At 39.2% G+C, this 25,174-nt stretch overlaps 1 protein-coding gene across 5 annotated transcripts in view; it reads right to left on the reverse strand.

The window, feature by feature from the left end:
* Positions 1-25,174, reverse strand: part of POU6F2 (POU class 6 homeobox 2) — a 485,355-nt gene that overhangs the window by 363,294 nt on the left and 96,887 nt on the right. For all 5 annotated transcript variants that reach the window (XM_053898237.1, XM_053898234.1, XM_053898235.1 and 2 more), the window contains exon 2: positions 13,484-13,655. In XM_053898237.1, coding sequence (XP_053754212.1) covers positions 13,484-13,655 — 172 coding nt within the window. The remainder of the gene's footprint in view (positions 1-13,483; positions 13,656-25,174) is intronic.

Here is a 25,174-nt window from a genome sequence, read left to right on the forward strand (position 1 = left end):
GCCTGGCCTGAAATCTGGCAAATTCCCTTAGAGAGACGACTCATGCCTTGGAGGGAAACCACCGAAAGGCAGGCTGCCATCAGGGTACCGACCCAACTGCAAGTTAGAGAAGCATTTGCTGTCGCCTACAGACATCTGGTTACATATCACTTCTCGATGCCAACATTATTTTTAAAATTTCTATGATCTGAAAGAATCACACACTCCAATATTTTAAATTTAGAGAAGAGTAAGATATGTAACTGCCCCTTTCCATCCTTGCCCATTGCACTGCCCACATACTCCCCAACATGAAAATAGTGAATTATGGCTTCCTCTAGAACCTGCTTGTCATCTATTCACAAGTCTGAATCCTTTCCTAAATGGACTCTGGAAGAAAGCAGTGTCCAATGCCCTGAAGAAGGAAGGGGTGTTGTCATCAAGAGAAAAAGATCCCCAGAACTTTACTTTGGCCAAGAGAGCCCTGGCCTGGGCAGGGGTGGGGCGGGGTGGGTGGGGGAGGGGGGGCAGGCGCTGATGTTTCCTCGGGGAGGTGCATGGCTAATTTTTGAAAGCCTCAGAAATTTTTTTGTTGGTTTTCTGATACCTGTTGCTAAAAATTAACCAAATTCCATCCAAAAAGGCAAGTTAATTTTCACCTCTTAATAAAGTATGGTATGGCTAACATTTGCTGAATGCTGGTTACATTCTGGGCACTTAGTAGGGCTCTACACACATCACCTCATTTCAACCTCAAGCTTCCCTATGAAGTAAGTACCATCAATTCTTCCATATAGAAATGGGGAAGCTGAGGCCTAACCCCGTTATGTTCCTGGCCCAACCAGCTAACAAAACACAGACTCCAGAGCCTTGACCTACTACATTATGTTACATGATAAACCAACAAGATTCTTGGGAGGAGAAAGGAGGCAGGAGAGACGGGGAGGAAAAGATACATCTAGTTGATTCTTCCTTTGGCCATGACCAGGAAACAATTGCTAAAGAATCACACCCGTTTTACAGGATCAGCACCAAACTCGATGATGAAAACATCATCCATTCCTTTTGTCCGAATCACTTAATAATGCTTTCGAAAATTCTTCCTCACTTTTTGGGCATCATAGTTTTTCTCAAATGTTTAGGGTTCTGAGCAATGAACTACTTCGGAAATGCACAGTTTTGAAGACTGAGATTTCCCAAAGAGTCACAGGAAACAATGAAGTAAATGGAAAGTCAATATATAATGTTGGCTGCAGGCTACTGAGGGTTAGAGTGACCATGCCTGGTTCATTTTTGCAACCTCGGTGCCCAGTGTGGTGGGTGAGCAAGACTGGGTGGTTGATTCTTTCTGGTGTTTTCTCCACCGAGTCCAGAGAGCACAGCACAGCTCCCACCACAGAACAGGTACTCAACAAACATTTGTTGTTGAGCGGGTGAATTAACTGTTGAATATGGAATGCATAAACCCCACAGCATGGAAAAGTCTTGTGTAACAAATAGAACAAACCATGGGTTTCACTTTTACTCAACTTATGCTGTAACTCCCTTGTACATATGCGTATCTTTTTTGTTTCGATACCTGAAAGCAGCACAAAAGTATGAAAGTCAGCTTCAGAACACTTCACAGCATAAAAGAGAAATATGAGAAATGAAGACACCAAGAGTTGATGAAAATTCCTAGGAAGAGTAATTTCAAAGATTCAATAGAGAAATGATCCCAGGATATCATGGTTTTATTTTCACCAATTGTTTTATTTTGAGTGGAAAAGCTGGTTCTTCTAACTTCTGTAGATGTCCTCCCTCCACCAGAAAGAAGAAGAAGAAGAAGAAAAAAAGAATGTTATCTTGTACAGCTTTGTGACCGTCAGAGAACGAAGGAGGAAATGTGATAAATTTTGACAAAGAATGATAATAATCTGAAAACTCCTTTATTGACTCTTTAGTACCCTCTCTGGAAAAGGGCACATATACTAAGAAAGGCATAAAATGACCAATATAATGATGTTGTAATTTCAAGGAGTACAAAATGTTAAAAATTTGATGACCATTATAAAATAGCCTCATAATTACATTTATATTGAAAATGTCATCCCCTTTATCTATATATTAAAGATATGAAATCAATGTTTAAAGTATTTAAAAAATAATCTCACATATATATTTCTTTCCTCAGAGAGGCACCACTGGTTTGTTTTCCTTTATACCAAATGAAGCATTTCGTTGTAGAAGCTAATTTCAAATATTGTTAAACTAAACCATTAAATTATTTTTATGTTCACTTGTTAAATGTTCAAATACGGTCACTTTAAAGGAACCAATTTCAGCTTTCAGCTCTCTATTTTTAAATTTTAAGTCATCTGTTTTTCTCCCCCCCCAGGCTGCAAAAGTGTATTACCAAATAAACTGACAAAACATCTCAGCGACTAACATAAACGTGCAATTTTAATGCCTTCTAATCACACAAATCAATATGAGATTTTTGCGCTTGTGCATGACCTTCTTCAAATTATCCCCCCATTTTGGTTGAATCAGAACGAGTGTGGGCTATTTGATAAAAAAAAAAAAAAAAAACCCTAAGTGTGTGAAATAAGAGCCCTCGCCTCTTCTGCCAGACTCCCCTTGACAGAAAGATGATAGAAGCATCACATCCCTGGAAGAGTAAATGCAAACTGACAAGAGATGAGCCTTTAGATGTTGAATATAATCTTGAATTGTGCTTGAAGTGTCTTATTATCTTGTCTTTTGATGTCTGAAGGGGCGGCTCATTGTTAGAAAAAGGAAAACCCTCGCGCATCTTTGCCATCTTTAAAAATTGTTTGGCCTCTAACAACTGCTTTCCCAACTAATGTCCATTTCTCCTGACAATAAATATGGCAGGTCGTCGGCAAGTGACAAACAATTTACTTTACATGCCACACTTTTATGGGTTTTGAGAGCTCATGTGGAAGCGTATTTTTAAAAGTCCACAGAAATTAGCAGCGTTACAAATGTTAAGAGGACTGAGATCTACCTTGCAGACACTGATGTGAAGTTACTTGTTGTGGTTACTTCCTGCTGCTCCTGGTTTTGTGATCTCACGGGTGCCAGATTCCAAATTCAAGTTCTTTATTTATCATTGACTAAAACTAGCCAGGGAAAATGAAAACACAACGACCAAGTCTGATAGATCCCATTTAGGAAAGGCCCTAATTTCCAGGGCACGTTTTAATATTGAGAACAGTATATCAACAAAATCCCCTTTCTAAGTAGAATATCAAGATCAACATTGGGCTTGCTGAATTTGGCCTCTCCTCGCAGAGCCTTTGGCACCTCTTAATTTCGGCTGTCCAAAATTGGGTGCCCCTCACCCTTCGTATCTACCATTTGTTTTGTGGGTCGTGTTTTCACTTAAAAGTTTAATGATGTTCCCAGTCAATGGGATTCCATAGCTGCTAAATCACAGTCGTGCTAGTTTTCTGTCACCCAGCCAGATTTTGTGAAAGCTTTCAAGATCTTTTCTCAGACCTCCGTCACTCTAAGAATCCATAAGAATTCTCAAAAGGACTATAAACCGTTACAGGGTTCAGGTGACTGTATCATTATAAAAACATATTGATATACTACAGATGACAAGACAGGTAGCTACCATCGTAAGCTAGTGCAACCATCTCCACACCATCAGCAATGTCCAGTCTGACCAGTTCTGGGTCTTTGTTTGTTTGCTTTTGACCATTTTTAGCAGGCAGCTATAGATATTAATCCCTTTTGAAGCTGACCCTTTTCTGTTTGCCTGCAGATTCTGATTGGAATGTTAGCAAATTACATTAAACATGGAAGCTAATGGCAGAACGAAAGATTCTAAACTAGATCAAGGAGGGGCGCCTGGGTGGCTAAGTCGGTTAAATGCCCAGCTTCAGCTCGGGTCGTGATCTCACCGTTCGTGAGTTCGAGCCCCGTGTCGGGCTCTGTGATGACAGCTCAGAGCCTGGAGCCTGCTTTGGATTCTGTGTCTCCCTCTCTGCCCCTCCCCTGCTTGTGCTTTCTCTCTCTCTCTCTCTCTCTCTCTCTCTCTCTCTCAAAAATAAATAAACATTAAAAAAATTGTTAATTAAAGCAAGGAAATAGACCAGCATTAACTATAAATCTGAATCATTTCTTAGTAACTCTTAAGAGTAAAACCTGCCTTAATCTTAGGAATCAGAAAGAGATGAGTCAATCAACATCTAAAATAATGACGCAGGTTTGTTTCCAAAAGTTTATGAAAGTTTTCCCACATAATCCAGACGATCCCTTTTCTGACTATTCACCCATGTATAGATTACAGTTAGATTAATGGATAGCAAGCGAATCCATTAAAATGTTAGCTTTCTTCACTATCTTCAATGCTTCTCCTTTTGAAAACAGCATGTTTTCTTTTTGACGTGTTTCTATTTTGCAATATTTTGCTACATGAAATTGGATCTATCAAAGAAAAAAATGCAGGTTTGGAAAAGGCCATTCCACCCCCACCCCTATTCCACCTGAGTGTCTACACATTGTTAAATACAGGAAAATATGTTTTTCCATTTGATGTTTTATTCTTTCTACCCTTGGTTGATTTTGGCAAAAATTCACTCTGCGGTAATAATTTTTCATGCTTTATAAACAGCTTCAAATGTTTGCATTTTTAAATCAAATTAATCCCTCAGCCCCTCTTCTTCTTCAACAGTGGTGATTCTCTCATGCAATAAGTAACCCCAAACCATTAATTTATAAAAGTAAGTCTTGCCATATTGCTATTAAAAGACAAATCACCACACGTGTGGCCATGGAGGACTGCAGAGGGAGATTAAGTACCCCATACTATTTTAATAGCAAATGCTTAAAATGTGATTTCTTTATTGTACATCAAACCCCCATTCTATCTTGATATGTGTACAGGTAAGTGTATATTTAGGTCCACGAAATCCTCACAGGCACAAAATTGTGCTTACCAACTATAAGACAAATGCGTTTTACTTAAAAAAGAAAAAATATAAATGTTTATATTGTAATCTATGTATATCCCACAGGTAGACAAATACTTGGGTTCCTAATGTTTAGATCCTAAGGGTCTTCCCTAGTTTGAGCAAGATCTGTCACACACACACACACACACACACACACGCACAAACACACATATATATATTTCTTGAGACAGTTTATATTTATATTATATATATATGTGTGTGTGTGTGTGTGTGTGTGTATACAAATACCCTATAAATCAAACTGTGCAGAAACCCCCAAATCTGTTTACTGAATTAACTGCACAAATTCTGAGAAATGCTCAGTGGTTAGCAGCTGCAAAGAAGACACTGGAATTTGGATAATAGCCCAACTACGCCTGAAGCAATAGTATAATTGCTTGTCCCTTATTGGTAAACTATTAATTTTGAGAATTTTATCTGGAAACCATGTGTTTCAATATTCATAGGTTCATAGGTATAGCAGAAGTACATTTAAGTGATACACAGATAGCATAAACTAAAAAAAAAGCTTATTATTGTAAATTAGGCTTTATTAATGTTTTGATAAAGCAAATATAGACATACTACAAGTTTAGGAAGATAAATCTGAAGTGTCATAGGAACACAGGGGAAAATATGGAGAACACACCAGAGAGGCACACACGTGTGTAAAACGTGTGGGTAGCAGTGCGTTCATAGCGCTTAGGAAAGAAAACGGAAAGAAAACATGTCCACAAAGTATGGACATGATGAGAAAATGAAAAATGAGCATTGTTACTTTAAAACACTATGCTAATATTAGTCTTTAAATAGGGGTTTCTTGGCTTTCACAAACTTTTGTCACAATTAGGGTTTGGTGGGGTTTTTTTAATTAATAGAATGAAATCAAAGTCACATGAGATTTGGAAAGGACACCAATCTAGAAAACACTGATTGTTTTAGAAAAAGATGAAACACCAAGGAAACTGCTAGAGCCAAACTATATATTGCAGGACAAACACATTCGTGAAATTGTTAAATCATGCCATGTTGATTATCATTGAGATGTTCCGAGACTGCTAAAAATACCTTCATAGTCTACCTCATCCTCAGGCTAAATGAACAGGTTTTATTTTAGGTTTTTACTAAGAACGTTTTTTAAACCATGTTAATGAATGCAGGTTTCATTACAGAATCCCATTTTCTAATGGTCTTCGGTATAAGCGGACCTCTTAAGCATTTAGTTTCTGTGTAATGATATTAGTTTCTCTCATTGTAATCTGATCACTTTTCTTTATATTTTCAATTAGTCGTGAGGGCAGAGCAGTCCTCTAATAAAAGTGACCTAGACCGTATTAGTTTTGTTGTTCCAGGTGGCTAATTTTTTAATGAAAATAAACAACAGTATATTCTCACCACGTATCAGACCTGACAAGCACTTTCAAAGGAAAGACTGTAGGAGAAATTTGAGCATGGATTTTCTTTTCAGTTCTCAAATAAAATATAGACATTCATATAACATACCAGGATTGTTTTTTAGAAGTAGCAGCTTAATTTTAAGAAGAGATGTCAGGAGCTGTGCAATTTTATAAGGTGGTTTTTTAAAAACGATCTTTGAATGCTTAACAAAACAAAGTTTATTTCCATTTCTCTGAGAACGAAAGACTGTCTTCAACCAAAAGAGAGTCAGTGCTGTTCTTGCTGACCTCTGTGTTTACATTAAAAAAGCTTAGTCCATTTTTGACTCTTTGTCACAACATAGAGTAAGAGGTGTTACCAAACTAGTCCACACTTGGTTCATATTTGTATAAACTCTGACTTTGAGAATCAGAAGGTGGGAGCTTACATGTAAAAGACTGAGTCAGGTCAACATGAGTAACACACAGGCATCCTTGGAAGCCCCCACACAGCCAAAGCCCAGATACTCCTTTATGAACGAACGGATTTTAATATAAATGTTACTCGGAGGTATTCCCAAAGAAAAGTCCAATGTTGACTGGTTTAGAAGCTTGTTCAGGCTCATAGCATGAAGGTGTATGTTCGACTGCAAATACCAGACTGAAACAAATTACGCTCACTTGTTTCCTTCTAAGAAGAAGATGTTTGAAATTTTAAAGGATAACCATTTTAAAAGAAAGACCGAAATGTCATTAATAAAAGGAAAGCCAAACAAAAACCCCAGCGAAGTACAGAACCTCGGAAGACAACAAACAAGAAAATTCCAGAGCCACGCTGGATATTAAAGAGAAGCCCATCTGCTGGAGAATGGCAGGTGTTACTGGGAGCTTTCTCCAGCTACCTCTGCCTTTGGATATTTTTTAAAAATTTATTAACCTGACAGCGGGAAACTTTACACAGATTGCCCCCTGACAGGATGCCAGCTTGGTATAAACACTTTGCTATCTTTTTCTTTAGCATAAGAAAACCAAGAAACATGTTAAGTAGAGCCAGGTGCAGATTTGGGCAGATGTGATTGCTCTTCGGCTGGTCTCGGGACCTGGGGAAGAGCCCGGATAATCGGGAGCAGCGCAGTAGCAGAACAGCACCCTTCACATCTACTCTCTTTTCAATGTGTGAATGTCTGATGTATTATTAATCCCCAAACATAAACCAGCCAGATCGCCAACCAAAGAAAGAACCAGCCCTCTCACAAATTATTTGTTTACTGAGTAACAGCAAGCCAGATCCCCTTGAAATCCTCACTTAAGTCTCATTTGTCAAGTGGGGGGAATTTTTATTTGGTCAATTCTTACAAGAATAATGCTAACTCTATGATTAAATAAGGTAATTGAGAAAGAAGGCAATCTACTTAAGGCTGAGCCTTGCGAGGCTGAATCTGGAATGCCCCTCTATTTATTAATTATGATATAAACTGGTCTGGGTGAACTACAAAAACACTGTAATGCCCTGTAACCTTTAAGTCAGAAATATCCAAGACACTGAAAAGACCAAAATGAGATCACTGGAAGGGGTGGATGTGCAGATTAATGCAATGTCTATTACTTGGTCTTATTTCCAATTCTACATAGGACCTTATGACAACAACAACAAAACAGGAGAATCGTAGCCATCGAGATAAAAGAAAAATGTAAAACCATATCAGCATTTTGGTTTGCTAATGTGTTAGCACAGAGAGCATCTTCAGACGTGGCAATATTGAACTTTCTTCTTTAAACAGATGTCTGACCTGAGCCCCCCAGGCATGGCAGAAACAGAAAAGGGAGCCACTGAGAGAGTCCCCACTGAATCTTATGTCACGTAGTGTGCACTGTCCTCCATTAAAGAGTCACTCAGAAATGAGCATAGCTCCACGAACAGATCTGGTTAAAAAGTTTGAACATCAGCGCTATGTTACATGGATTTATTTTTATTTCAAAACTTACACATTAATGCTACTTAAAGCAGATTTACTTATCCAGGCAGTATTACAGTGGTATTCTAGGGGGAAAAACCCACTAAGACTGAATTTATCCACACACACCCCGGAGTCTTTTTTAAGAAATGCTTAAGTGTGTAAGGTTTTCGTCTATGTTCAGAAATGTATCTCAATGTGCATTTTTCCCCTCAGTAGTCAGAGAACAGCCCATTAAGCCATACCTTATCATGCACCTCATTTACTTACATAAATACAGATTTCTTTTGGTTTCTTTTCAGTAACTATTTTTGCATAGAATCTATTATCCAAGTCATTTAGTTGATTTAAAAATATACTCCCTTAATATTTCCCTAACAAAACACACTTTCTTCAGTGAAAAATAGGAAAAATCTTCCACGAGCAGAATATCAAAACTTTTAAAAAATATAGAAGCATGATGCATAGGTTAAATAAATATATTTCTCCGGGGAATTTTCCTCATCGCCTCCCAGCTAAATCCTTCTGGGGCTTAAGCCCTATGTACTGATTACCGGCCCCAGCATATTTTATCAGAATATTATAAATGTCCCAGGCATTGGAACCTTGAGAGAGACATTTAAATAAAGTAATAAAGACAGTGATTCCATAATGAAGGCTCCCACGTATACACAGGCAGCATACCACAAAGTACAGTCCCCATAATGCCCTACCAATGACCTCCACGCTGACCTGCAGAGACCACTGTCTCAAGGGGTGACAGACAATTTAGTCCTTTATCCTTTTGTCATTGAAAACAACTCCAGTGCCATAAATTCTAATCAAGTCAAACTGGATGGCAATTTAAAAAAAAAATCTTATAATGCACGTTTCTTATGAGAAAGATAACAGAAAAGAAAGGAAAAGAAAACCCCTACAGATAGCACATTTTCTGGCAAGGAAGAATCACTCATCCAACTTTCAACCCTTTTCCAAAAGTTCACAGATAAATGACATTGAAAATACCCACGTTCACAAGTATCATTATATGCAATCTCTTTTAGACTAGAAAACCACAAGATCATAACAGAAAACCAACCATCGCTTTTTACCTCGGGTGCGATGTTTATAAATGGGTTTTTGTTTACATCTCAGCTCAAGGCTTTCGAGCTGTGGGCCCAGTTCATGTACAGTACGATAATACTGAACAGCAAGCCACAGACTAACCTGGCCACCCGAGGTAGTTGGGACTTTGAGGAAAGCAATCATGAGGTTTATCTTGAAACAATAAAAATACTCCCAGGAGGAACACTGTTAATAAATCATCTTTCAAATTTCAAATATATATGGGAGAAAATATTTAGGGCCTGTTTTATGTGGTCTCACTTTTTCAGCTGAGACTGCATGGCAAAACTTTAGTACAGATATTTTTCTAGGGGTATATATTACTTTTATCCTTTCTGTGGCCATCCTCCTGACCAAGTTGTTGATGCTACCATTTGAATTTTAGCATCCAATGTGACTGAATGTGGAACACTGAATTCTTGATGAGCATAACTAAAAATGAGGCACCACATTGACACAGTGCTATAAATGTCACTAGAGAAACACAGCAACCTCTTCCCTTTGAGATTGTTCGCCAAAGGCCGGTTTGGAGAATGGTTTCGAATATGTACATCACCAGTCACATATTAAATGCCTGGTCCCGCATGGCATCACTCATTTGATCTCGCAGCCGAAACACAGGGAGACACAGAGCCAGATTCTCTGATACGACCCCCTCATATCCAAGTCTGTTCTCCTCCATACAGTTTCCTTACAGCTCAGAGCTCAGCATAATACAGTCACGGACCGAAAAAGGAGACAGTTATCCTACCAGCTTTCCGAGAATAAATAATGCACCACTTAATGATATCACAGAGAACTACCTAACCACACGTTTCTCAAATGAAATGCGGATTCATCTCTCCTAAGTGTACTTGAGTTTCCATAGCTGTTCAAGTTAAGCAAAATGTTATCTCTGATGTAATTACTTTATAAAACACAAGGGCCCTGTTCTGAACTTTCTACTGAAGCTGGCATATGGCTTCTGGGTTCTCCTTCTGGTATATTCTGAGCTGCACAGAGCACTGAAACATTCTGCACAGTATGTTTCCCTTTGGATGCTGTTAAGAGCAGAGGGTGCAATTTAAGAGAGGCATAAAAGACCCAATGGTTCCTGGAATTTCCTTTGTTTACCCATAGAGGGCATCAGTATTAGCCTTTCTCCTGCAGTTTTGGGCTGAAGGTGCCCATACTGTGAGAGAAACAGACTTGCCCTGTGGACTGCTAATTTCAACAAGAAACAGAAGGGGGAACAACTCCAAAGGAATCCATCAAGACTGAAATTTCAGGTACAGGACACAACGGAGTTCTGCCTGTCTCCTGTTGTTGGGGAATGTCTCTCCACAAAAGTAAACAAATCAAGATGCACACGATTTGTCTTAATCTGCTCCTTTCATTACCGAAACACAGTTTTCAATAATGCAGTGTGTAGGCTATGACAAGATGGTTGGAGAGAGTGCATTAGAAAATCATTGTTGGGAGACAAATCTGGATGCTCTCAGTTTTTCAGGAAAAAATGTAACTCTTCATTGTCAAGGACTGAGTGCAATGAAAATTACATATAAGAACCAAAACACTTGAGCGTATTCGTGTCAAATAAGCTGATGGTCCATTAAATTATCACCCATTAGGTGTGGCCAAAGTTGCTAAAAATTCTGGGAGAGAATTCTTCTAGAAAGTTTTAGTCAGTTACATAAACTGGAATTTCTAAGGCTAAGTCCCAGTCGTATTAACAGGAGACAGCATAATGGACCCAATAGCTAAGGAAGCCCCGGAGAACATTGGGTGCTTCCTCCGATGGATGTCCTAGTCCCTCTGTCTTAGGCTGTCTCCCATTTTTTCCTCAAGTTTTCAAAATTGTTCATCTACTGGTTGCTTCTTCACCGAATTGGAAACTGGAAAATATTCTCATTGTGTTTTAAAAGCACTCTAGAGGCCAAATAAAATGAAGTGGATACACAAGGAATATCAGATATAAGATGCAGGTTTTGGTGGGTCCCCTCTCTCAAATTCAGAAGTGGAAAATGAAACGTGAATATGGGCATACTCTAACACCTACTACAATTTCTGAACTAAACTACGATTCCTTAGTATTACCCATAAATACTCCACTTCACATGTGTCTTCAGTGAACTCAATTCGAATTTCTTTGGCCCTCTTGGGTTTTTTTTTTTTTTTAAGCTTATTTCTCTGCATGTGCAAATTGGTAAGAAGTGACATAACAAAGCTGCAACAATTTCCAACAGTGGAAAATCGAAATAAACATTGAGAAGCCATGTTAATTACTTCTCTATTAGTTGACTTGAAGGAAAAAGGAAACAAGTTGGGGTGTTAGGTGAAAGTCTACAAAAATGCATTTACTTTTTTCAAATACAGGCAAAGTTTAGGAACAAGTAATCCAGGATCCGCAGTCCTGTTGAATTCACAGCTGATTACTTTTCACAAGTCAAAGGGCTTGGGATTAGGATCCTCAACATCAGAGAGGCAGAAGCATGCATGGCCTTGCTTTTCTGTAATTTATAATTTTATCTGACTTCTCTCACTAACCCCCTGAAACGCAAGGAGTGTTCTAGGACATGATTCTCCCCAGACACGTAGAAACTTACTCTGCAACAAAATATTCCCTCACAGGGAAAATGCTAAAACCTTAATGCCGACGTATAGAAAACCCATATGCGTGGAACAGCTGCTTTTCCAGAACAGGGTAATATGACAGAATTTCTTGAAACTGGGATCTGTTAGCCTCGTAACTGTAAAACAGTATTTTACCAATAGAAAATCTGAAACAGAAAGTTTTTCTGCAACACCACTCTCATGTTTGACTGAGTGAGTGTTTCAAATCAGAGAAAAGATCCTCTGTTGAAGCTGGCCTCAAGTTGCCAAACTATCGAAGCTGCTTTCTTCCTGGAGGCTAAAAAAATTAAGCTGATTTTTTTTTTCAGCTGAATTAATGACTTTCTCAACAAAGCAGTCTGTGCCGTAGTGTTGTTTTTCTTTGAAGTTCAGGCACACGACTATGTTTTTAAACTGAGCCCAAGCAGTGCTCTGCCTGATATATACATACATAATCAGATGTATATATCAGGTTAGTTTACACATGTATATAAACAGGTTAAGGTGTACATGCGCTTATCCAGTGTTATCAGCATGTAAGCACTTGAAAATAATTAAAAGCAAGCGTTTCAGGAGGAAGTGTTCTGAAAACCTAATGTCACTCTATCCCATAAAGTGCTCCTCCAGCACAGACATCTATCACCATCCATCACTCAGTCACGCGCCTCAACAACCCGCTCCCCTTTCTGATTAGAGATCACAGTTGCTTGAGTTGGCTTACAGAGTGTCATCTGTTTGAATGACAGATGTCTTTGCTGGAGTGGCACTCTGCTTGCTCTTGTTTTGTTTATGGAACAAAGATTCCTGAAAGGTCCTGGGCTGCCTCCACATTTAGGATGAGGCTATAAACATCTGGTCAAGGCAAGAGGCAGTAGGGGAGGGAAGCACAGGACCTATTTTCCTTCCCCACTCACCTTTTAGAAGAAGAGATACTCATTCTAATTGTGATTACAAAATGTTAGATCTCCCAGCAATTCCCATGGTCACCTTTGTTTACCTGGCACAGAAAGGCTTGTATTGATATTTCTCAGTTCCCCCTTCCATCTTTTGACTACAGATAATAACTCTTTACTCTCCTTCCCCTTAACAAAAGGCTGCAAAGCAACCAGAAACCAAGTCGATATTTATTCAATAAACGTTAACCAATTCTCACAATGGAACTGATTTCCTGATTATTATTACCATCTTCTTCTTCTTCTTCTTCTTTTCCTTCTTCTTCTTCTTCTTCTTCTTTTTTTTTTTTTTAAATAATTTCTAGCCCGGGGACTCTGGCAATATCAGACAAGCCCGAAGGAGCAGTGAGGAAGTTCCTTGCTGGGAAAAGTTTGCAGGACACCCTGCTAGCCGGCCGGAGTGGGCTCCCGGTGGCTTGGCCCCTCCAAGATGCCAAGCTCCTCTTTAGCACTTACAAGAAAATGGAATGAACAACAGGGAAAGGGTGGGGGGGGGGTGTGGATCGCTCTTCTGGACAAGATGGTAGGGCTGAAATGAAATACCTAGACAGACTTACCGAAGAGCTTGCTGGGAGTGTCCTCACTGTCATTAGATTCCACAGGCGCAAGCAGGGGCTCATTCAGCTCGCTGTCTGAAGTAGCAGCCTTGTCCTCACCTCTCAACTCCGTGTTCATTTCACTCCGCACTGACAGCAAGGGCTTACTGACTTGTCCAGCTATCATTGGATCCTAGGATGGGGGAAAAGAGTGAAGGGGAGGAAAAAAAAGTGGCAGCTTTAGTGTGCGTGTCCTCTCTCCCTCTCCCTCTCTCCTCTCTCTCTCTCTTCCACACACACACTCTCCCTCTCTCCTCTCTCTCTTATCTCTGGCTGCTCCCGCTGTTATTGCTGGCTGCAGTCAAGTGAAGAGCTATTACAGATCCGAGGAGTTCTCCATTACTCCCCACCCTATTAAAGCTCAACTAGCATGTGAGAGATTCAGGAAGCTTCGGAGGGAAGAAGGGGGGAAAAAAAAACTTCTTTGAAAGCCACCTAAACCAACACAGCTTTAATTGTGGGATGTGCTTTTTGTGCGAATGTTTTTACACCTTGTTCCGTCTTTAATGCAGTAAGAAAAAAGAAAATGCTGGGTTTGTACTTCAGCAACACACTAAAAAGGAAGAAGCACCCTATGGAGGAACCACGGGCTATTTTAAGAAGCACTCTCCCTGGGGGAGAAGCAATTAAACCCTATCCCCAGAGCAGAGAAAAGAGATAGGGAGAAAAGAGTCCTCAAAATGCTTTCAATGGAATAAAAGAGATTTCTCATGTAAATTGCATCAGTACCCTCAGAAGTTGACTTCCCTGGTCCCAGATTTGGGAGTGAAGCTGACCCCAAAGCAAATGAACATTTTAAAGCAAACAATACACAGCAAAATCGATTTTTTTTAAATTGGTTTAAAAAAATTTTTTAAAGAAATTGGAAAAAAATACTTACAAACTGTGTTCAATACTTCCGATACCTAGAGCATCATACGCCCAGAGCATTAAAGAAAAAGGAAACAAAAATCACCTCCGAAAAAGACAAACTTCCCCCCACCCCCAATAATTTAAATCTGCTTTATCTTCAGCTCATTAGGAAGGCGTCTTAGGATCAGAAGTATTTTCCAAGGATAGCCTGCTATTCCATTTGCAAACTAAGATGCATGATATTGTTTTGGCACAAACGTCGGGTGCACAAGGAAAAGAAAAGCAGGAAGTGCCCTTTTTGCGTTATCTGGGAGGTATTTATTGCCAAGTTCATGCCTAAATGGTTCCTGAGCAGGAAACAGGTGACCAGCACGGGAGCTGGTGGGGCGGCATGCTCTCTTGTCCCATCGTTACATTGGTTGCCGTATGCCTGTGGTGATTTTTTTTTTTAATGTATTCATGCCTGAAAAGTGAATTTGATATGACACATGATAATCTATGAAAATGTTAATCAATACAAATAGTTTAAGCTGTCATCAAATGCACTTCTTTAGTCAATACTCATACCACTGAAAACAATGTCACTGTCACCAGGGCTTAATGTGCACAGCACTTAAATATTGGACTCTGTGCATCAATGCACTTCTTCTTCAAATACTGTAGGTAAACACATTTTCTCCCTATTTAAGGCTGAAGCACTCAGCACGCATTTAGCTGAGCCGAATCCTCCCTTTTGAATACCTTGATAGGTCCACTGGAGGGCAAAATTAATACTTAATTGAATCTCACAGTCATCAAAATAATCAATACTTTTTTATTATTTATTCTTTACAGTCTGTTGACTGTTTCAAACCTCTGAGGGAATGGTGGAAAGGATTCATGGCTTCGAAACACTGTCATTTAACAAGGTAATTTTCAGTGGGGCATTAGGGGTTGTGAAACATATAATAAAACAAAAATGGTGGCTTATAATAGGAAGAAAGAAAAGAATTATATTTCTGCCATCTAACAAAACAGGATAAATAAAAAAGCAAGTGCAGAGAGAGAGAGAGAGAGCTGGAAAGGAGGGGGACCAGGGAGAGAAAGACTGGCTTTTGAAGGGTTTTATCATATCAAGAGCAGAGCCGAGCTTTCATAATGCTGACATTTCTCATCCTGACAATCCTAAACAAGTGGAAAGGATGAGATCGTAGATATCATCTTTCATCACATTCCCCAGCTTAAGAACCAACATGACAGCTCCTCTCCCCTTTACACTGTTAATTACTAAATAAAATACTACTCTCTGTCAGCATCAGATTATTGCAGATAGCAACCACAAACATTTCTCCATTGTTTCCCCCCTCTGAATCGGTGATACCTACCTTGAACTCTTTAGAAAATAAATTAGGCTTGTCTCACCATATTGTAAATATTTGAAATATAATCAATGTCATCAATGTGGTCGATTCACAGTATTGTCAGCCTAAATTTGCTGGTGATAGATTAGCATTTCATTGACTGCCTTTGGTCACCGAGATTTGGAGCGCTTGACTTTCCGGGATGGGGGGAGGCAGGCACAGGGGGAAAGTGGATGCAAAATTCTCCTATGTCCCCCAAGTTTCCTTCCTATGCATCTAAGAAAAGGCGCATTTGGATTCTTCTGATTCAGTGAGTGGGGCCCAGAGGATAGGGATGGGAGCCCTCCTTCACCTTATGCTTTTGGTAAGTGTCCTCCTCACATGCAGCAAAGAGCCCAGATTTAAATCCTAGTACATTTTTACTTTCTAAAATGTTGCATACTCAATCTCTCTAATCTAGAGGAAGGGTTGTGACCTGTGCCTTTCAAAGGCACACCCTATCTCTGAGGGCGCACTGTTCATTTGAATGTTTTTTTAAGGTAGTGTTCATGGTAAACTTTTGTTTAGAATGGCATTTAAAACCCTCATGAGAAGCTAAATGTGGTTATTCACATATCAGGGGCATCTGGATAGTCTTACCAAAAAAAAAAAAAAAAAGAAAAGAAAAAGAAAAAGAATATTCTGTTCTTGTTTTACTTGCGAATGGTCAAACTGAATCCTGAGCACAGAGGGTAGCCGAAATGCAACTGCTAAGTTCAAGAGCACTTAAATCTTTAAGATGTTCAGGTCGGCCTATGTGTGCGAAGCATGTGCTGGCAGATAGTACACATTCACTGACCATTAGCTCCTCTTCCTTAAATGACTTTTATGTACCTCATCCAGGGCTAGGTTCCCAAGTAGTGCCTCTCAGTGACTCGAGCTTAGAAAATTCAGGAGTCTGCCATTCAGGTACTCATTTGATTTTTTTATCTTACAAAACACTTTACGTTTTCCAAGATGCAGCTGTAGCCCAGATATATATATGTGCACGACATGGTTAAACAGCAAACCCCCAGTGAGGCAGAGAGCAGACAGCTTTTAATCACAGCTGCAGCCACTGGGGGGTCCATTTGAAAATGTGTCACAAGCAGTAACCACTGAGTACAGTCATAAGTGATGAGGGAGTGCCTCTTTCAAGCAGCTCTCGGCTTGGAAGTCATTCTCCCCTGCCAAAAGGGATGGCAGTCTGTAAAAATCCTTTCTGCCAGAGTGAAGAAAGGATTTTCCAACAAGCGCCAACACAGATGCTCGCGGGAATGTAAGAAAGCCGCATCTTCAACCTGCACAAGGATCCCTGCAGCAGCACCCAGGAACGGAAATAGCTAATGCTGGCAAAAAATAGAAGGGGTGAAGACTTCTCGCTTAAAAATCTGCAATTGTCACAACCACAGTCGAAGGAGTTGGGACTTCCCTGAAACTCTTTTATCAGCCTCAACAGAAGAAAAATGACTGGGTCAATATGGAAGAGTGGTGAGTAGATTCAAGAATAGGACATGGCATGTGTCAGCATGTGCCAATACATGCTGACTCACAAGGGTCACCAGAGACCTCAGAGCCAGACGCAGAGAGGAGAAGAAGCAGGAGAGAGGTAGGTTCCATTCACAAAACGTGAAGAAAAAATTTCACCACATCCTACAATGAAAGGGCTGCAATTAATACCAGAACCACCCAGCAATTCTTTAAATCTCATTCGCGCATTGTTAAAGAACAAAATTAGGTCCCGTGTATCGAATGAAGAGAGCCATTTCAGATGTATGTAATGTCACCCAAACTGTGCAAGGTATTAGTCCCCAATTTGAGGGATAAAGGCCTGAGACTCAGAGAAGCTACGTAACTTGTCCCAAAGCCACACAGCTAATAAAGTAAAGGTGTATTTTGAACTTCAGCAGATTCGTCTCCAAAGCACAGCACCCTTTTATACTGTACTGGATGAAAAACCAAGGCTCATAAATTTAGCAACTCATGGGTTTTCCCAGAACTTGAATTATGGACCCTGAAGGGTGTTAAAACCTTGGGCAACTGTTCCCAGAGCATATTGTGTGTAGTATCTTTCTCCCTGCAGACTCTAGGAACAAAACACTTCTCTGTCCAACACTGCTCGTGGTTCCACAATCAATGGGGCGACACAGTGTAGTAGACAGGACATCAGATAGTGTCAAATATCCAGGCTTGCGTTCAGGTTCATTGTCTATGTAAACTTAGCAAATCATGTGACCACCACCACCCTCAATTTCCTTATCTAGGAAATGAAAAGGTTGGAATAAAACAGTATTTTATCCAAAGTGCAGTCCACAGAATGCTTGCCCCAAGGATATTCTACATAACAGAGTTTTGCAATCCTACCCACATGGAAAACTCAACAGAAGAGTCTACCAGGAAAGAAACCGATTCAGCTCTGCTTAATCTCGCTTTCCCTGAACCACCTGGCCATTAAAGAAGATATGGTGTATATATATATATATATATATATATATATAATGGAATACAACTTGGCAATCAAAAAGAATGAAATCCTGCCATTTGCAACAACATGGATGCAACTAGAGTGTATTATGCTAAGCGAAATAAGTCAGTCAAAGACAAATATCATACGATTTCACTCATATGTGGAATTTAAGAAACAAAACAGATGAACATAAGGGAAGGAAAAATAAGATAAAAACAGAGAGGGAGGCAAAGCCTAAGAGGCTCTTAAATACAAAGAACGAACTGAGTGTTGCTGGAGGGGAGGCGGGTGGGGGGGATGGGCTAAATGGGTGATGGGCATTAAGGAGGACACTCATTGGGATGAGCACTGGGTGTTGTATGTAAGTGATGAATCACTGGATTCTACTCCTGAAACCAATACTACACTGTATGTTAACTAACTTGAATTTAAAGAAATAAATTAAAAAAAAATCATCTGGCCAAGGAAGGACTTTTCCTTGTAATCTCTCTCTTGTATTATCCAATGGATCTGGCGCTTCCTAAAACTCATTTAAAAATTTTTTTAATGTTTATTTATTTTTGAAAAAGACAGAGAGACAGAGCGTGGGGGTGGGGGGAGGGTCAGAGAGAGAGAGGGAGACACAGAATCCAAAGCAGGCTCTAGGCTCCAAGCTGTCAGCACAGAGCCCAGCATGGGGCTCAAATCCGCAAACCAGGAGATCATGACCTGAGCCGAAGTCTGACGCTTAACTGACCACCCAGGCGCCCCACGAAACTCATTTTAGAATGTACCCACTTAGATCACAGCTCATGTAAATTAGAGCTCTAATTGTCAACCATGCTGCAATTATAAGCCAGAAGGCTTCAGCAAGTACACATTTGCCCCATGCTTCCCAGATTCGAATAGCTTTTCCCTAATATTCCTTACAGTTTATTTCTACATGGTCACATACAACTTAGCACATACTAACCATATATATTATCATCAGATACTAATTCCTGGTGTCCTTTAATATAATTTTTAAATAAAGATGTCCCCATATATTTCTGCTGTAAACCCTTTATTGGAAGAGCAAATAGAGGGCACCGTATGAGGAAAGAGAATTCAGCTTGAGCTTTCACTAGGCTGTCATCAATAATCCCTGATAAACAAAGAGATAATTCAGCTAAAGGCCTGCAATAATTTAGCCAACAGAGTTTTTGTAAGCATAATCATCCTCATTTTATAGTCAGAGAAACTAAAGATAGCGAGATGATTAACTCAGCAAAGCATCCGTGTCCAGTGGCAGCCACGCAGTGGAAATACCCGCGCCCATCTAAACCGAGCTTGAACTGGGTCCAGCATATTTTTATGTACATACAAACTAACTATGAAACAGGCAATCTGAAAGCTTTGAGGAAAATGTAAATAAGACAGGCAGACTTCAAAAATCCAGGGAAACAATTCATTTGTTTGCAAAGTGCCAGCGTATGGCAAAGTAATACTCAACAGATCTATTTCTAGAATTCAACAGAAAAATTATATCCATTATAAAGGAAAATAATGTATCGCCCCCCACACACACACATTTCAATTTAGGAAAAAGGTCGATGCAAATTACCTACAGCCAATTTAAGATGCAAAGACAACATCATATTTCATATTTAATTTCTCCCGCTGAGAAGAGGTAAAATCAAAATCACAGATAATTAAGATGATAAAACCAGACTTTCATGGGTTTGGGGAAAGAAAACTTCAAGTGTGAATTTTGTTACCTTAGTCATGAAGTTAAACAACTTTTATCTATTTTGTTTTTACCAATTACCAAATATTACTAAGTCTGTTGGTTCTCATTATGGTATTTAATGTACTGAAGAAACTTTCCCTCAAAAGTTACAAGGAATTTCTATTTTCTTACCATTCATTATTTCCTAGTTCTCTCAATAAGTTTTAAAAAGACATTCTTTTTGACTTTTGGAAATAAGACCACAGTTTATCATTTTTTTCTATTGATGTAAGTATATATATTTATTGTATATATATATATATTTATATATATATATATATATTTTATTTATATATAAATAATATATATATAAATTATATATATATATAAATATATATAAATAAATATATATATATAAATAAATATATATATAAATATATATATATAAATATAAATAAATATATATAAATATAAATAATATATATATAAATTATATATATATAATATATATATATAAATTAATATATATATAAATAAATATATAAATATATATATTTATTGTATATTTTATTTCATAAAACTTTGAAAATTAATGAAGATTAAAACACTAAAAATACCGTAAATTCACCCACCACTGCTTATTTAATTTTAAAGTTTGTTTGTTTGTTTGTTTGTTTGTTTTGAGAGAGAGGGGAAGAGAGAGCAGAGGAGGGGCAGAGAGAGAGACCGAGAGAGAGAATCCCAAGCAGGCTCTGCACTGTCAGCACAGAGCCCGACATGGGGCTTGATCTCATGAACCGTGAGATTATGACCCAAGTCGAAACCAAGAGTCAGAAGCCTTAACGGACTGAGCCACCCAGGCACCCCAGTAATTTTAAATGTCACCTCCTAAACTGCAAATAAAAATTGTTTTGAGAAAAGCAGAAAAACCCACGTTTTTTAGCAAATACTCAAGAGATGAAACTTACATTATAAGGAACTTAATTACAAAGCTTGAACGTATATACCCTTGTTCATTTCACAATAGACTTTCACAGCAAAACGTTGATACCAAGCTGGATTTCTCTCCTCAACCCAATATTCCAACTGTGTTGTTTTGTTTTGATTTTTAGATTCAAGTTAGTTAACATACAGCGTAATGGTTCAGGAGTAGAACCCAGTGATTCATCACTTACAAATGACACTCAGTGCTCATCCCAATAGGCCCTCCTCAATGGCTGTCACCCATTTAGCCCATCCCCCCACCAACCACCCCTCCATCAATCCTCAGTTTGTTCTCTACACTTAAGAGTCTCTTATGGTTTGCCCCTCTCTCTGTTTTTATCTTATTTTATTTTTCCTTCCCTTCTCCTATGTTCATATGTTTTGTTTCTTAAATTCCACATGAGTGAAATCATATGATATTTGTCTTTCTCTGAATGACTCATTTCACTTAGCATAATACATTCTAGTTCCATCCATATTGTTGCAAATGGCAAGGTTTCATTCTTTTTGATGGTTGAGTAATATTCCATTGTATGTGTACACCACATCTTCTTTATCCATTCATCAGTCGATGGAAATTTGGGCTCTTTCCATAGTTTGGCTATTGTTGATAGCACTGGTATAAACATTGGGGTCCATGACCACAGACGAATCACTCTCTCTCCCATCTTGGTTTCCATACCAACATAGCTCTATATTTCTCAAGGGGGATACTGTGAGACTTGAGTGAGAAGACGCACAGATAATATATATCAGTATGTTTAGAAAGATAGAAAGTATTACACAGAGAGACCATCTTCCACCACACTACTACCCACATTGAGGCATCCAATTGGCCATGGGTCCAGTTGGAACAGAAGTATATACTGTCATGGATGCTGTGGTGTGCCGCCCAGATCCCCTCTTACCACTAACACGCTTGTTTCCCAGCTGCCAGGGATGTTGGCTGAGATGACTTGCAGCTGAGTTCTCCCCCAGGACTTGCCTTTGCCTGAAGGCAGCTGCCTCTCCAAACTCTCCTCAGGGGTCAGTCTTGATTTTGCTAATTGGCCTGCAGAGCCTAAGATATTTACTCTCTGCCTCCTTACAGAAAAGGTTTTCTGACCCCTGAGCTCAATCTTAGATTCAGTCAGTTGACTTAATCAATATTCATGCTTCAGTGTTACCATTTCCTCAGAAAGACCCTACCTCAGGCTTGGGTACCACCCACTGTTCTGCTACCTCCATTCATGGTCTACCACACCCTCACCCAGCATTTTGCTAATTAGTATAATTTATATTAATTTGAGTGAGATAAATAACTTGTTGACCAGTATTAATGGAGGCTAGAAATGTGTTTTCGTTTGGTTAGTCATATTCGAGCTATATGTACTGGCTAAAATAGTTTAGAGGCATTTCCCTCCCTTGAGTGCAACCAAAGGATATTAAGAATCTAGCAAGTCTCTGTGACCTATGGCTTGATCCCTAAACTGTCCATGTCCAGTCCTTGGGTCAGAGAGTTCTAGTTGCATGATGCTGACTGTGGGAGAAACAGATCTGGCTTCTAAAATCTTGCCATATCTGCCTTAACAGAACATCTGTACAAGGTATTCTAGGTTCACCTAAAATGATAGAGAATTATGACTTTATTAAGCTTTCAGATAGGTTGAATAAATGATTTGGGGATTATTTGCTAATAAAAGTGTGCTCAATAAATACCTGTATGGATGGCACCTCTTGGCCTCAGAGCTTGTTTTCATTGTAACCAGGTAGCAAGTCTCTGGGAATGTAACAAGACTTCACCCATCTCTAACCATTACTGACTACCATTATCTACCAGAAAGGACACAACAGTTGTGTGTAAAAAATGTAATCTAGGCCACTTGCAACACAACCCACCATACTGGATGTTGACCCACAATTAGATGAATGTTGTCTTGGGAGTAGACCAGTCATTATAGAGTGAAATAGGGTCCCCTCTAGAGAAGATGCTCTGGGAAAGTTACACCATTTGCTTCCCCCACCAATCCCCAAAATTTTATCCAGGAGTTATTTAGTTAAGGTGAATGCTCACAATCATGTTTAAATGAAAAAATAGGACTGCAGAATATCTGATTTGCCTTGATGTCAGAAAATGGTATTTCATTTAAATGTACATGTGGGCTTAGTTTAAGAGTCTGTCTTTTGGTTGAACCTCAGACAAGCAACCTCCTTCTTCCCTGTCAGTCACCACCGAGGGTCCTTATTTCTCTCCCAGCCCCACCATGAGTGCTACATCTTCTTAAGTATGCTTATGCTGGCTTAACTATGCTTATATATGCTTGTTGACAAGCATTAAGTATCAACACATTTATTGATGATTCCAATTAAAGATTAAAGCATGAGACACAGATGTATCTAAACACAAGCAAATAAACAAACAACACAGTTCATCAGTACAAATCTGTATGTTGGAATAACAATGTAATAATCAATCAAATGGGAGTCTGCAAGTTCTGGACTTCTACAAAGCATCTAGTGTGCAGTTAGACACACATCTAGACCATCACCTTGAACTTCTATAGCTCTTTTGCCCCCAAGAAGTTTTAATGACTGTGTGGATGATGCTTCATGTATTCTTATCTGGGAAAAAAAGGGAGACACTGCTATTTGACAACCTAATAGCACCATCAATTCAATTTCTGCTGCCTTCATGAAAAAGCATCAATAAAAGTTCAATTCAGGCTCATCTAGATCTGGTCTTTTGGTAATGGGGTTATGCAGTGGTATTGACATGGCATACATATACCCTATATCCATAGATTCCTCATGATCTCTTGGCTTCAAATAGGCATCAGGATTTAATTAGAATACAACTCAAATTAAAGTGAACTTGCATTTAGTGGTTTGAAGGTACAAAGAGGGAACAACCAATCTCTGTCCTAAAAATGCTTCCTTTCTGGAGGTACTTAATACATACAACCTCAATATTTGCAAACTTTTGCAAAAGTGGATGACATAGTTCACAGAATGGAAAGACTTTGCCTCTAGTTTTCAGAATTTTGAAACTGAGCACTGAACTGAGGGTTTTAGGGAGGTGCCTCCAGGATCCCCAAGGGAGACAAGGAAGGATCAAAGTGTCCGCTCCAAGCTTTTAGCCACCATATTGGTGGCTCATCCATTTAACATGGAGTTTTCAATATACTCGGGGACAGGGTATCACAGTTCTGCCCGTATTACTTATTTGCGATGTATCACAGATGCAATAAAATCATGACAGTTTTCCATTGGTTAATCACTTACTTCTCCAAAATACTTAAGCCTTCGCCTCTCCAGCTGAGATGCTTGAATTTTTTGGTAGGCAAACATGTCTCAGAATTCTGGCTCTTGGGTCTGATACAAAATAAGCTCTCAATAAATGTGTCTGAGTTGATTGATTGATTGATTGATTGATCAATGATTGATTGATAGTGAGGACGGCTGGAAGGAAGGAAGGGAATGTGAAGACAAGGACTGTCTTTGGTTGATAGTTTTAATGTTTAAAAATACATTTAATCCTGTCTGAAACTGCACAATATGAAACTGAGTCCTCACCTGGCTGTCTTCCCTAACACTGCATGCCCATATACACTGACTTGCATTCCGCTTCCAGAGATGTGACTTTGGCTTTGTGCGCTTGTGTTACTTTGTTTTACCATGGGATAACATGGAAGAATTTAACATCAACACTGAAGAGGAAAAGGAGAGTGTTGTTTTTCCCCCAGACTCCGTTGAACCTGAGAAAAGATACCACTGGCTGGGGAGATAACATCATCGCTGGATCTTGTGGGCGTGGCCCCAGATGAGCCCAAGACCCGCCCACCCGGAGCCTAAGCCTCCAAGCTCTGTCCATGCCCTTTGTTCAGCCAGGAAGAATTTCAGGCTCACTAAGGGGAGCCCAACACTGCTCCTACACAATTAGCTCTCCTGTCATTCAGGGGCAGTATCAGCAAACACGCACAGCATATTAGAAATATGATTTTATTACCAATGTTCTAATTCTATCCTTTTTCTCAGAGGCAAATATTCATTTAAATGAATAATACATTAAATATGTGGAGACATCTAATTCTATTGTTCCATCCCGAATGGCAAAGGACATTTAGCTGGGGAGAAAAACTTTTTGTTCAGAAAATATCCAGTCCCCTATAGTTTCAAATTTCCATAAACAAATAGAAAAATCCATTCTGCCCCCTGCTGACAGACTAACATTCCTAAAAATCCAGTTTTGAAGCTGACGGTCTTAATCACGGTACCTTCTGAGTTGGGTCAAAACCCAGCTGCTTAACATGCCAGACGCTCCCGCT

This window comes from Panthera pardus, unplaced genomic scaffold, assembly GCF_024362965.1.
Source record: "Panthera pardus isolate Hobbes unplaced genomic scaffold, ASM2436296v1 HiC_scaffold_8, whole genome shotgun sequence".
Lineage (NCBI taxonomy): Eukaryota > Metazoa > Chordata > Mammalia > Carnivora > Felidae > Panthera > Panthera pardus.